This window comes from Oncorhynchus kisutch, linkage group LG4 (assembly GCF_002021735.2).
Source record: "Oncorhynchus kisutch isolate 150728-3 linkage group LG4, Okis_V2, whole genome shotgun sequence".
In the NCBI taxonomy this organism is placed as follows: Eukaryota; Metazoa; Chordata; class Actinopteri; order Salmoniformes; family Salmonidae; genus Oncorhynchus; species Oncorhynchus kisutch.
Window position 1 is genome coordinate 1,177,495 of NC_034177.2, and position 14,074 is coordinate 1,191,568.

General features: G+C 49.2%; 1 protein-coding gene across 3 annotated transcripts in view; it reads right to left on the bottom strand.

Moving 5' to 3' along the window:
* Positions 1-1,708: 1,708 nt before the first annotated feature.
* The window catches only part of LOC109885572 (protein Jade-3), a 29,208-nt gene continuing 16,842 nt past the window's right edge, over positions 1,709-14,074 (bottom strand). For all 3 annotated transcript variants that reach the window (XM_031822259.1, XM_031822258.1, XM_031822260.1), the window contains 5 exons: positions 10,418-10,585; positions 10,151-10,267; positions 8,854-9,390; positions 4,636-4,753; positions 1,709-3,827 (listed from right to left, as the gene is read on the bottom strand). In XM_031822259.1, the coding sequence (XP_031678119.1) occupies positions 2,821-3,827; positions 4,636-4,753; positions 8,854-9,390; positions 10,151-10,267; positions 10,418-10,585 (1,947 nt within the window). In that variant the 3' untranslated portion in view covers positions 1,709-2,820. The remainder of the gene's footprint in view (positions 3,828-4,635; positions 4,754-8,853; positions 9,391-10,150; positions 10,268-10,417; positions 10,586-14,074) is intronic.

Here is a 14,074-nt window from a genome sequence, read left to right on the forward strand (position 1 = left end):
CACCACTACCAGTCAGACCCTCCACCACCGCCACTACAAGTCAGACCCTCCACCACCACCACTACTACAAGTCAGACCCTCCACCACCACCACTACTACCAGTCAGACCCTCCACCACCACCACTACAACAAGTCAGACCCTCCACCACAACCACTACTACAAGTCAGACCCTCCACCACCACCACTACTACTACAAGTCAGACCCTCCACCACCACCACTACTACTACAAGTCAGACCCTCCACCACCACCACTACTACTACAAGTCAGACCCTCCACCACCACCACTACTACCACAAGTCAGACCCTCCACCACCACCACTACTACCAATCAGACCCTCCACCACTACTACTACTACTACCAGTCAGACCCTCCACCACCACCACCACCACCACTACTACAAGTCAGACCCTCCACCACCACCACCACTACTACTACAAGTCAGACCCTCCACCACCACCACCACTACTACAAGTCAGACCCTCCACCACCACCACCACTACTACAAGTCAGACCCTCCACCACCACCACTACTACTACCAGTCAGACCCTCCACCACCACTACTACTACAAGTCAGACCCTCCACCACCACCACCACTACTACAAGTCAGACCCTCCACCACCACCACTACTACCAGTCAGACCCTCCACCACCACCACTACTACTACTACCAGTCAGACCCTCCACCACCACTACTACTACCAGTCAGACCCTCCACCACCACCACTACTACTACCAGTCAGACCCTCCACCACCACCACTACTACCAGTCAGACCCTCCACCACCACCACTACTACAAGTCAGACCCTCCACCACCACCACTACTACAAGTCAGACCCTCCACCACCACTACTACTACAAGTCAGACCCTCCACCACCACTACTACCAGTCAGACCCTCCACCACTACTACTACAAGTCAGACCCTCCACCACCACCACCACTACTACTACAAGTCAGACCCTCCACCACCACCACCACCACTACTACAAGTCAGACCCTCCACCACCACTACTACCAGTCAGACCCTCCACCACCACTACTAGTCAGACCCTCCACGACCACCTCCACTACCAGTCAGACCCTCCACCCCGAGTCAGACCCTCCACCCCCACCCCGAGTCAGACCCTCCACCACCACCAGTCAGACCCTCCACCACCACCACCACTACCAATCAGACCCTCCACCACCACCCAGACCCTCCACCCCCACCAGTCAGACCATCCATCCCCACACCGAGTCAGACCCTCCATCACCAATCAGACCATCCACCCCCAGTCAGACCCTCCACAACCAGTCAGACCCTCCACCAGTAAGACCATCCACCCCACCACCAATCAGACCATCAGCCCCACCCACCACCCAGACCCTCCACCCCCACCACCACTACCAGTCAGACCCTCCACCACCATCCACCCCACCACCAGTCAGATCATCCACCACCACCACCACTACCAGTCAGAACATACACCCCCACCAGTCAGACCCTCCACCCCCAGTCAGACCCTCCACCTCCAGTCAGACCATACACCCCCACCAGTCAGACCATACACCCCCACCAGTCAGAACATACACCCCCACCAGTCAGAACATACACCCCCACCAGTCAGAACATACACTCCCACCAGTCGTACACCATAACATCAGGTTCCATAACCCTGCAGCTCTTCTGTTCCAGGGGTCAAAAATGTCACCAAATATCAAATTTGATTAAATATACTATTTATTCCCTAGTAAAAAGGATACAAAATCATACCAATACACAGTCAGTGAATTTCACATTGATACACATCAAAAACATGTGCCCTATTGAACACAATGATTCCCTTAAAGAGACTCCCTCTGTCCAACTCTGAAAATGGAGACTAACGGAAGAACTGGCTGTTGAACGACAGTCTCCTCATCTGAAATGATGTGAAAGGATAGGTAGCAGTTCAAGAGATGCTAATGCTGGCAGTTCAAGAGATGCTAATGCTGGCAGTTCAAGAGATGCTAATGCTGGCAGTTCAAGAGATGCTAATGCTGGCAGTTCAAGAGATGCTAATGCTGGCAGTTCAAGAGATGCTAATGCTGGCAGTTCAAGAGATGCTAATGCTGGCAGTTCAAGAGATGCTAATGCTGGCAGTTCAAGAGATGCTAATGCTGGCAGTTCAAGAGATGCTAATGCTAGCAGTTCAAGAGATGCTAATGCTGGCAGTTCAAGAGATCGCAAAAGAGCGAGAGAAAAGGAGAGGGAGGTTGAGTAGATTCACCTATTATGTAGATGTTAACCTAGATAGGGAGGTTGAGTACAGAACAGAAAATCATTTATAGAGCACGACCGATAGGATGAAAATCGACATTTGAAACATATTTTATTGGACAATTGCTAATTTTGGATGGCAATTGACGAGACTTCAGTGTGGAAAAATTACACCTTAATTTCTCCGATGTAAAACACCCAAATCAACATCAGTAAGTTGTGTCCCCCCCCCCAAAAAAAGAAACCCCCATCATTCAGGCTCTAATCATTTCTAGCCAGAGCAAAGAAGACAGAAATAAACAGACAAGTAGTTTAATCAGGAGACAGTCCAAGGGCATTCCGTTCACACCGAGCATAGAGGGAGAGAGAACAAAAATCCATTCAAGAAGACATGTGGCTTAGAGTCCCACTGAGGTGATGATCTGGGTCAGGACGCCTGTCATGCAGCAGTCCTGTGCTCCTGTCCCTGTGTACAATAGATAGATGGCCCAGCCATTGTAGGGGCTCTGGCTCTGCCCCATGACCAGAGAGCTGCTCGCTCAGACAGAGCCGGGGCAAAGGTCATGTCATGGCTGTCACCTCTGTACTGGGGTCCTACTGGACCCCCCCAGGCTCTGCTTTACCCTACCCTGCCTCAACCTCTGACCTTTAGCCTCTGGCTCTGAGTCACTGAGTTCCAGGTCAGGGCAGTATCCATCCGTCTCCTTGTAGGGTGGTGATCTGGTACCACCGAGTCCCTGGGGGACTCCGGGAACTGGTTTGGCCCAGGGTCGGTCCTTGGCTGATCTGGTACCACCGAGTCCCTGGGGGACTCCGGGAACTGGTTTGGCCCAGGGTCGGTCCTGGGCTGATCTGGTGCCTTTACCCTCCTGGGACACCTTGTCCCCCCGCAGGTCCTCCGTGGTCCGCACCAAGCTGACCGTCGCCTCCTTGAACGACCGGCTGAAGTGCTCCATGGTGGAATCACTGAAGCTGACTGATTGGCTGGCCTTGACCCCTGAACCCTCGCTGGTTTCCTGTTCGCTGGGGGTCTGACAAGAGCTGTCCTTCTGGGCCACGCCCACCATCTTCTCCATCACGCCATTGGATCTAGGGACGGGGCCTGTCCGCTCTTGGTCCAGTTTGCCATTTCCATTGGAAGGGTGGCCATGTAGGGCAGGGTGGAGTGTCAACGGTTTACCCATTAGAGGCTTGCCAGTCTGTTTAATGGTCAGGGCTGAGCCCCTGGCAGAACGGTTAGTCAGTGTTGGTCCAGTGGCATTACTCCCCTCCCTACGTGACTGACCTGAAGCAGACAGCAGGCTGCCATTGGAGCACTCCTCTCTCTTGCCTCGCCCATGGAGCTGAGGCTTCCCTCCTCCTTTACCTAACCCTCCCCCCTTACCCTTCCCCAGCCCCCCCCCCTTCCCTAGCCCCTTCCCTCCCCCACTGCGTTGGTGAACGTTCCCGCTGTTATCTGGACACAGGGGGCCGTTGCCTGACTTGGAGCCGGTCTTCCCGTTACCCAGCGACACTTTGGGCATCTTCAGCGTCAGGGTGATTCTGGGAGGAGGCCGGAACAACACGCTGTCCACCGGCAGACCTGGAGAGAAAAGACCATGAGGACCAATCAGAATTATGGGTTAGTCCCCATCCCCTCCCACACCACAATGAGGGCCAATCAGAATTATGGGTTAGTCCATCTCCTCCCACACCACCATGAGGGCCAATCAGAATTATGGGTTAGTTCATCTCCTCCCACACCATGAGGGCCAATCAGAAAGAAATGCGGTGGCCATGACTGACTACAAATGAGAGTCAATTAGAGTAGCCTAGCTCTGGGGCTAGTTAGGGGCCGTCAATAAATTACACAATGGGAAGATATTTTCATGTTGCACATCTTTTAGTTGTCTTGTTAATATGATTTTTTACTATTTATAGTTGGTTTGAGGTTAAGTTATTGAAATTTGGAGCTATTGACATTTTATAATATTGTCCCATGTACTTTAATTTACTGATGGTCACTAACTAGCCCCATAGGGATATCACTCCCGAGTAGCGCAGCGGTCTAAGGCACTGCATCTCAGTGCAAGAGACGTCACTACAGTCCCTGGTTCGAATCCAGGCTGTATCACATCCGGCCGTGATTGGGTGCCCCATAGGGTGGCTCTCAATTGGCCCAGCGTCGTCCAGGTTTGGCCGGGGTAGGCCGTCATTGTAAATAAGAATTTGTTCTTAAATGATTTGCCTAGTTAAAAAAATGTATAATTTTTTTAATGCATAAATGAGTATGGCATCCTGGCATTTAAAGCATACTAATTTCACATACTATAAAATGGTATTTTTTCACATATCCAAAATACCTATTATGCAAGTATGGTTATTCGGATACGGCCACACACAAATCTTACCAGCAGAGATCTCCTGGCTGAGCAGTTTGACGTGGAGGTTGAAGATCTGCTCCTGGGCCTTGCTCTGAGACAGTTTCAGCTTCTCCCTCCGACTCACCATGTAACACAGGTTCCTCACCTGTAGGGGACACAACATGACCGTCAGGTGAGCTAACAAACACTCACCCTAAGCCACCCAGCAATCTGTCTCCATCTGGTGGCTGTTTTAGTTTCCATCTCCCCTGGGATAAATGAATTGATTTAGAGGTCAAGCTACAGATCTATTGTACTTGTCATGATTATTATTTTGGTTAGATCCTTGTATACTTATTTTTACATTTGATTACTTGTGTGGATTTAGTAAAACTTGTGTGATGGAAACAATTCTTCATATGCCTATTTTAGCTTAAATTTGAGGGAATATCTACAGGAACTGAATTAGTTTTCTTCCCTCAAGAGAAGAGCTCTTCTGATTTGCTCTCAGTCCCCCAATATCCCTGCTTTTTGAAGCACTTTTATATACCCTAACCTCTTTGGCCCCCAGGCCTGACCCCTAACCTCTTTGGCCCCCAGGCCTGACCCCTAACCTCTTTGGCCCCCAGGCCTGACCCCTAACCTCTTTGGCCCCCAGGCCTGACCCCTAACCTCTTTGGCCCCCAGGCCTGACCCCTAACCTCTTTGGCCCCCAGGCCTGACCCCTAACCTCTTTGGCCCCCAGGCCTGACCCCTAACCTCGTTGGCCCCCAGGCCTGACCCCTAACCTCATTGGCCCCCAGGCCTGACCCCTAACCTAGTTGGCCCCCAGGCCTGACCCCTAACCTCGTTGGCCCCCAGGCCTGACCCCTAACCTCGTTGCCCCCCAGGCCTGACCCCTAACCTCGTTGGCCCCCAGGCCTGACCCCTAACCTCGTTGGCCCCCAGGCCTGACCCACCGTAACCCTCCCCCTCCCCACCCGACCGTAACCCTCCCACTCCCCACCGTAACCCTCCCCCTCCTCACCGTAACCCTCCCCACCGTAACCCTCCCCCTCCCCACCGTAACCCTCCCCCTCCTCACCGTAACCCTCCCCCTCCTCACCGTAACCCTCCCCCTCCCCACCGTAACTCTCCCCCTCCCCACCGTAACCCTCCCCCTCCCCACCGTAACCCTCCCCCTCCTCACCGTAACCCTCCCCCTCCTCACCGTAACCCTCCCCCTCCTCACCGTAACCCTCCCCCTCCTCACCGTAACCCCCCCCCTCCTCACCGTAACCCTCCCCACCGTAACCCTCCCCCTCCCTGTTACGGTGGCAGGTAGCCTACTCTCATTCCTTGCTTAACTTTTTACATTCTGAAGGGAAGGTTATATTATGTACGGGCCCATAACCGAATTCCTCTCCTGCAGGGAACAACACGGTGACAGATTCGTCCTGTAAGACCCTGGATTGGAACCGGCAACCCCTGGCTACCTGCCATCCCATAGAAGCACCCAACTCAGATCTGATATGACAGAGCTCGGAGTTCATAGAACTATACTGAACAAAAATAGAAACTCAACATGTAACAATTTTACAATTCATTCTGAAAATATTCAGACCCCTTTTCTTTTTCCACATTTTGTTACATTACAGCCTTATTCTAAAATGGATTAAATACAATGTTTTCCCCTTGTCAATCTACACACAACACCCCATAATGACAATACAGGTAAACATCTTTTGCAAATTTATTCAATATAAAAAACTGAAATATGACATTGACAGAAGTATTCAGACCCTTTACTCAGTACTTTGTTGAAGCACCTTTGGCAGTGATTACAGCCTCGAGTCTTCTTGGGTATGATGCTACAAGCTTGACACACCTGTATTTGGGGAGTTTATCCCATTCTTCTCTGCAGATCCTCTTAAGCTCTGTCAGGTTGGATGGGGAGCGTTGCTGCACTGTGATTTTCAGGTCTCTCCAAAGATGTTCGATGGGGTTCAAGTCTGGGCTCTGGCTGAGCAACTCAAGGATATTCAGAGACTTTTCCCGAAGCCACTCCTGCTTTGTCCTGGTTGTGTGCTTAGGTTCATTGTCCTGTTGGAAGGTGAACCTTCACCCCAGTCTGTGGTCCTGAGTGCTCTGGAGCAGGTTTTCATCAAGGACCTCTGTTCTTTGCTCCGTTCATCTTTCCCTCGATCCTGACTAGTCTCCCAGTCCCTGCCGCTGAAAAACATCCCCACAGCATTTCCTCCAGACGTGACACTTGGCATTCAGGCCAAATAGTTCAATCTTGGTTTCAGACCAGAGAATCTCGTTTCTCATAATCTGAGAGTCCTTTAGGTGCCTTTTGGCAAACTCCAAGTGGGCTGTCATGTGCCTTTTACCGTGTGGCTTCCATCTGACCAGTCTACCATAAAAGCCTGATTGGGGGACTACTGCAGAGATGGTTGTCCTTCTGGAAGGTTCTCCCATTTCCACAGATAAACTCTGGAGCTGTCCGAGAGACCATTGGGGTTCTTGCTCACCTCCCTGACCAAGGCCCTTCTCCTCTGATTTGGTGACTTGGTAGTTCCAAACTTCTTCTATTTTAGAATGGAGGCCACTGTGTTCTTGGGGACCTTCAATGCTGAAATGCACTGTCAACTGTGGGTCATTACATAGACAGGTGTGTGTCTTTCCAAATCATGTCCAATCAATTGAATTTACCACAGGTGTACTCCAGTGAAGTTATAGAAACATCTCAAGGATGATCAATGGAAACAGGAGGCACCCGAGCTCAATTTCGAGTCTCGTAGCAAAGGGTCTGAATACTTATGTAAATACCGTTTCTGTCTAAGATAAATTTACACAAATTTCTAAAAACCTGTTTTTGCTTTGTCATTATGGGGTACTGAGTGTAGATTGATGAGGATGTAACTGTAACGTAACAAAATGGGGAAGGGGTCTGAATCATTTAGAATATGTACTGTATAACTGTATATGGATAACTGTCAAAGGCTCTAATTTATGGATTTCACATGACTGGGTAGGGGGGCGCAGCCATGGGTGGGCCTGGGAAGGGCCCACCCACTGGGGAGCCAGGCCCAGCCAATCAGAATGAGTTTTTCCATCACAAAATGGCTTTAAATACTCCTCAGTTTCATCAACTGTCTGGGTGGCTGGTCTCAGACGATCCCGCAGGTGAAGAAGCCGGATGTGGAAGTCCTGGGGTTGAGGCCGGTTGGACATACTGCCAAATTCTCTAAAATGACGTTGGGAGGCAGCTTATGGTAGAGAAATGAACATTAAATTCTCTGGCAACAGCTCTGGTGGACATTCCTGCAGTCAGCATGTCAATTGCACACTCCCTCATAACTTGAGACATCTGTGGCATTGGTGTTGTGTTATAAAACTGCCAATTTTAGAGTGTTCTTTATTGTCCCCAGCATAAGGTGCACCTATGTAAATGATCATGCTGTTAAATCAGCTTCTTGAATGGATTATCTTGGGAAAGGGATGTAAACTAAGTGACATTTTCTGTGCGTATGGAACATTTTTGCTATCTTAAATTTCAACACCTTACATGTTGCGTTTATATTTGGGTTCAGTGTAGTATAATTTACAACGTCTATAAAAGTATCGTCTGGGGTGCATGACCATCCATCCGTATGTGTGCATAACCTCTTCTAAAAAATAGAGTTGGCCCCCCCACCCCCATTAGCCCTCAGAAGAGCCTCAATTCGTCGGGGCATGGACTCCACAAGGAGGTAAAGCGTTACACAGGATGTTGACTCCAATGCTTCCCACAGTTGTGTCAAGTTGGCTTGATTTCCTTTGGGTGGTGGACCATTCTTGATACACACGGGAAAGGGTTGAGTGTGAAAAACCCAGCAGCATTGCAGTTCTAGACACAAACCAGTGCGCCTCGCACCTACTACCGTACCCCGTTCAAAGGCACTTAAATCTTTTGTCTTGTCCATTCACCCTGTATTTCGGATCAATTTGATGTTATTTTAATGGACAATTTGCTTTTCTTTCAAAAACAATTACATTTATAAGTGACTAAACTTTAGAACGGTACACAAACCATGTTTCAATTGTCTCAAAGCTTAAAAATCCTTCTTTAACCCGTCTCCTGCCCTTCATCTACACTGAAGTGGATTTAACAAGTGACATAAATAAGGGATCATAGCTTCCACCTGGATTCACCTGGTCGGTCTGTCATGGAAAGAGCAGGTGTTCTTTATGCTTGTATACTCAGTGTATATCTTTATTAAATACAATATAAGTAATACTAACCCTCTCTAAGTCCTGTCGGAGGTGCATGAACATCCTCATCCGTGTGTGGATGCTGTCTTCATGAGGCAACAGCAGCAGGTTACCCTCCTCCTCACTAGGGGGCAGCAGAGCACGGTTGAAGTTGCTCTTCCTCTTCAGTTTCCAGTACTGGTAGATGAAGTCCAGCAGGCTGGGAGGGAGGCCCAGGTTCAGGGCCAGCTCCTCAGGGTGAATCAGAGTAGAAAACTCCTCCTCTAGTTCTAGCAACCTCTGGGCCCTCAGGCCCCCCCTCTCTGGGTCTACGGGTGGTTTGGGCCGGGCCGGACTGAGACCGGAGCCTGGCTCCCCTGCCTTGGACTGCTTGCTGTGGGCTGGCTGACAGGGGCTGAGGCCGGGGGCTGGTGGGTCGGAGGAGGCCTGGTTCTTGGGCTTGCTGTGCTTCAGGCAGTAGGACCTGAACTTCACCTCATCTCCTTCATCCAGGACAGTCTTCATCTCCAGGCTGTGCTCGAAGGCACACGTCACATGGAACGGAATGGTGCAGTTCTTCACTGAGCACTGAGGAGGAGGACAAGGTTCATTAACTCAGGGGTTGTCAAAGTGGGGTCCTGCAGGAGGACAAGGTTCATTAACTCAGGGGTTGTCAAAGTGGGGTCCTGCAGGAGGACAAGGTTCATTAACTCAGGGGTTGTCAAAGTGGGGTCCTGCAGGAGGACAAGGTTCATTAACTCAGGGGTTGTCAAAGTGGGGTCCTGCAGGAGGACAAGGTTCATTAACTCAGGGGTTGTCAAAGTGGGGTCCTGCAGGAGGTCCGCAGGCAGATTTCAAAATATATCACTTTTTTTTTTGCATGTAATTTTTTATGAATATTACTAACAAATGAAACTCATTTTGGCCGAGGTTAGAGGTTGTGATACAATGGCATATTATTCAACTATAATGTCTGTTCTTACCCCAGAGCAACATGGGCCTGGGGGGCTCACACAGATAATGATATCCACAGTACCCCAACAATTACACATTTTTCAACTCAATACTTCTCGCCATGCACTGCCAGTGACACTCCTTCTCTTATTTCTATCCTACTGCAGTTGTGTTCTCATTATGAGGGGGGTCCCTGATTAATTAACTATCACAGAAGGGTCTCTAAAAGTTTGAGAACCCCTGTGTTAATACACACTTCACGAGCCAATACAAAAGTTAAACCACACTATACTACAAACTAAGACACTACGAGTGTGAACAACAAACCAAGAGACGTGTGATATCTAGTCACCTACATATGTTCAGAAATACACAGTCCAACCACCATACTCACCTGTATACAGGCTCCAGTCTTCAGTTTACAGAGGCTGCAGATGAGAGACCAGCGGGAGGGGGGGATGTGAGACACCTTGGTGATGGGCTCCATCCTCTCTGGACACGCGATGCTCACCTAGAGACACACGGGACCGTACCGTCAGTCAACCAGAGATACACGGAACCGTCAGTCAGCCAGAGACACACGGGACCGTCAGTCAGCTTTACTGTTTTAACACCACATTCTGACAGACAGATGAATGCATAAAAAGGTGTTAATTTTTACCTCAGGGATCCACAGAGCACAGCTGACGTGTGCCCACTTGGTGCCCGCCCTCGTAGCCTTCATCGCCCCTCCCTTGATGGGGCACAGCTGACACTGGGGGTCGATGCCCAGGACACACGTCCTGCACAGCCAGTTACCATCTGGTACCTTCACTATACCATAACATGCCTGGGCAGGGGGAGAGAGAGAGAGAGAGAGAGAGAGAGAGAGAGAGAGAGAGAGAGAGAGAGAGAGTTAGGATTACACATGGTACCTTCACTATACCATAACATGCCTGGGCGGGGGGGGCAGGGGGAGAGAGAGAGAGAGAGTTAGGATTACACATGGTACCTTCACTATACCATAACACGCCTGGGCAGGAGAGAGACAGTAGGTTAACAGGCAGACAGGGAGAGGAGACCTGAGGATGGGGAATCACTAAAACAACACAGAAATACACTACGGGTGGGGAGGAACACCACGTCAGAAATCAGCTCAATGTAATTGAAGAATCCATAGACTACCACTTCTGGGAAAATTGGATGGAAAACACTAAAACACAAAGAGTTATCTATCCAAAACATAGACGTATGGATAAACCACTTCTCCATTTTTTGGGCCCTATAACAAAGAACAAACAGCAAAAACATAGACATGATCAAATACAAATCTTAGAAGAATCAACTATTAAAGACTACCAGATTCCACTGGATTCTCTAATTACATTGAAATGAACAACAGGACAAAATACAAACCCTCCAACCCAAAAAGGCCTGTGGTGTTGATGGTATCTTCAATGAAATGATCAAATATACAGGTCACAAATTCCAATTGGCTAAACTTAAACTCCTTAACATCATCCTCAGCTCTGGCTTCTTCCTCAATATTTGGAACCAAGGACTGATCACCCCAATCCACAAAAGTGGAGACAAATTTGACCCCAATAACTAGCGTGGGATATGCGTCAACAGCAACCTTGGGAAAATCCTCTGCATTATCATTAACAGCAGACTCGTACATTTCCTCAGTGAAAACAAATGTACTGAGCAAATGTCAAATCAAAGAAACAAACCAAAACAAAGGCAAAGTATTCTCATACATTGCTGATCTCAAAAAGCTTTTGGCTCAATCTGGAGGGTCTGCTATACAAAGTGAAGACAACCCCTGGAGGGTCTGCTATACAAAGTGAAGACAACCCCTGGAGGGTCTGCTATACAAAGTGAAGACAACCCCTGGAGGGTCTGCTATACAAAGTGAAGACAACCCCTGGAGGGTCTGCTATACAAAGTGAAGACAACCCCTGGAGGGTCTGCTATACAAAGTGAAGACAACCCCTGGAGGGTCTGCTATACAAAGTGAAGACAACCCCTGGAGGGTCTGCTATACAAAGTGAAGACAACCCCTGGAGGGTCTGCTATACAAAGTGAAGGAAAGTGGTGTTGGGGGGAAAAACATACGACATTATAAAATATCTGTACACAAACAAGTGTGCGGTTAAAATTGGGAAAACACACATTTCTTTCCACAGGGCCGTGGGGTGAAAGAGATGCAGCTTAAGCCCCACCCGCTTCAACATATATCAACGATTTTGGCGAGGGCACTCGAACTGCAGCCCCCGGCCTCACCCGACTCGAACTGCAGCCCCCGGCCTCACCCGACTAGAACTGCAGCCCCCGGCCTCACCCGACTAGAACTGCAGCCCCCGGCCTCACCCTACTAGAACTGCAGCCCCCGGCCTCACCCTACTAGAACTGCAGCCCCCGGCCTCACCCTACTAGAACTGCAGCCCCCGGCCTCACCCTACTAGAACTGCAGCCCCCGGCCTCACCCTACTAGAACTGCAGCCCCCGGCCTCACCCTACTAGAACTGCAGCCCCCGGCCTCACCCTACTAGAACTGCAGCCCCCGGCCTCACCCTACTAGAACTGCAGCCCCCGGCCTCACCCTACTAGAACTGCAGCCCCCGGCCTCACCCTACTAGAACTGCAGCCCCCGGCCTCACCCTACTAGAACTGCAGCCCCCGGCCTCACCCTACTAGAACTGCAGCCCCCGGCCTCACCCTACTAGAACTGCAGCCCCCGGCCTCACCCTACTAGAACTGCAGCCCCCGGCCTCACCCTACTAGAACTGCAGCCCCCGGCCTCACCCTACTAGAACTGCAGCCCCCGGCCTCACCCTACTAGAACTGCAGCCCCCGGCCTCACCCGACTCGAATCTGAAGTCAAACGTTTGCTGATGATCTGGTGCTTCTGTCTCCAACCAAGGAGGACCTACAGCAGCACCTAGATCTTCTGTACAGACCTGGGCCCTGACAGACCTGGGCCCTGACAGACCTGGGCCCTGACAGACCTGGGCCCTGACAGACCTGGGCCCTGACAGACCTGGGCCCTGACAGACCTGGACCCTGACAGACCTGGGCCCTGACAGTAAATCTCTAAGACAAAAATAATGGTGTTCCATAAAAGGGTAGCTGCCAAGACAACAAATACAAATTCCATCTAGACACCGTTGCCCTAGAGCACACAACAAACTATACATACCTTGGCCTAAACATCAGCGCCACAGGTAACTTCCACAAAGCTGTGAACCATCGGAGACAAGGCAAGAGGGGTCTCCTATGCCATCAAAAGGAACTACATTTCGACATACTAATTAGGAATGTGGCTAAAAATACTTGAATCAGAACCCATTGTCTTTTATGGTTGTGAAGTCTGAGGTCCACTCACCAATCAAGAATTCACCAAATTGAGATTCTGCAAAAATATCCTCTGTGTACAACGGAAAACACAAAATAATGCAGAATTATGCCGATACTACTAGAGCTGTTAAATTCTACAACCACTTAAAAGAAAGCGATTCCCAAACCTTCCATAACAAAGCCATCACCAACAGAGACATGAACCTGGAGAAGAGTCCCCTAAGCAAGCTGGTCCTGAGGCTCTGTTCAAACAGACCCCACAGAGCCCCAGGATAGCAACACAATTAGATCCAACCAAATCATGAGAAAACAAAACGATAATTACTTGACATATTGGAAAGAATTAACAAAAAAACTTTGCAAACTAGAATGCTATTTGGCCCTAAACAGAGAGTACACAGTGGCAGAATACCCGACCACTGTGATGGACACAAAATTAAGGAAAGCTTTGACTATGTACAGACTCAGTGACCATAGCCTTGCTATTAAGAAAGGTTACCATAGCCTGTCTTCTCTTGAGAGCCAGGTCTGCCTATGTACCCACAAAAGGAGGTGGAAACTGAGCTGCACTTCCTAACCTCCTGCCCAATGTATGACCGTATTATAGACACATATTTCCCTCAGATTACACAGAGCCACAAAGAATTCGAAAACACATCCAATTTTGATAAACTCCATATCTACTGGGTGAAATACCACAGTGTTCCATCACAGCAGCAAGATGTGTGACCTGTTACCACAAGAAAAGGGCAACCAGTGAAGAACAAACACCATTGTAAATTACAACCCATATTTATTTTCCCTTTTGTACTTTTAACTATTTGCACCTCGTTACAACACTGTATATATAAATATGATATTTGTAATGTCTCTATTATTTTGGATCTTGTGTGAGTGTAATGTTTACTGTTAATTTTTTCTAGTTTATTATCTATTTCACTTGCTGTGGCAATGTAAACATAAGTTTCCCATGCCAATA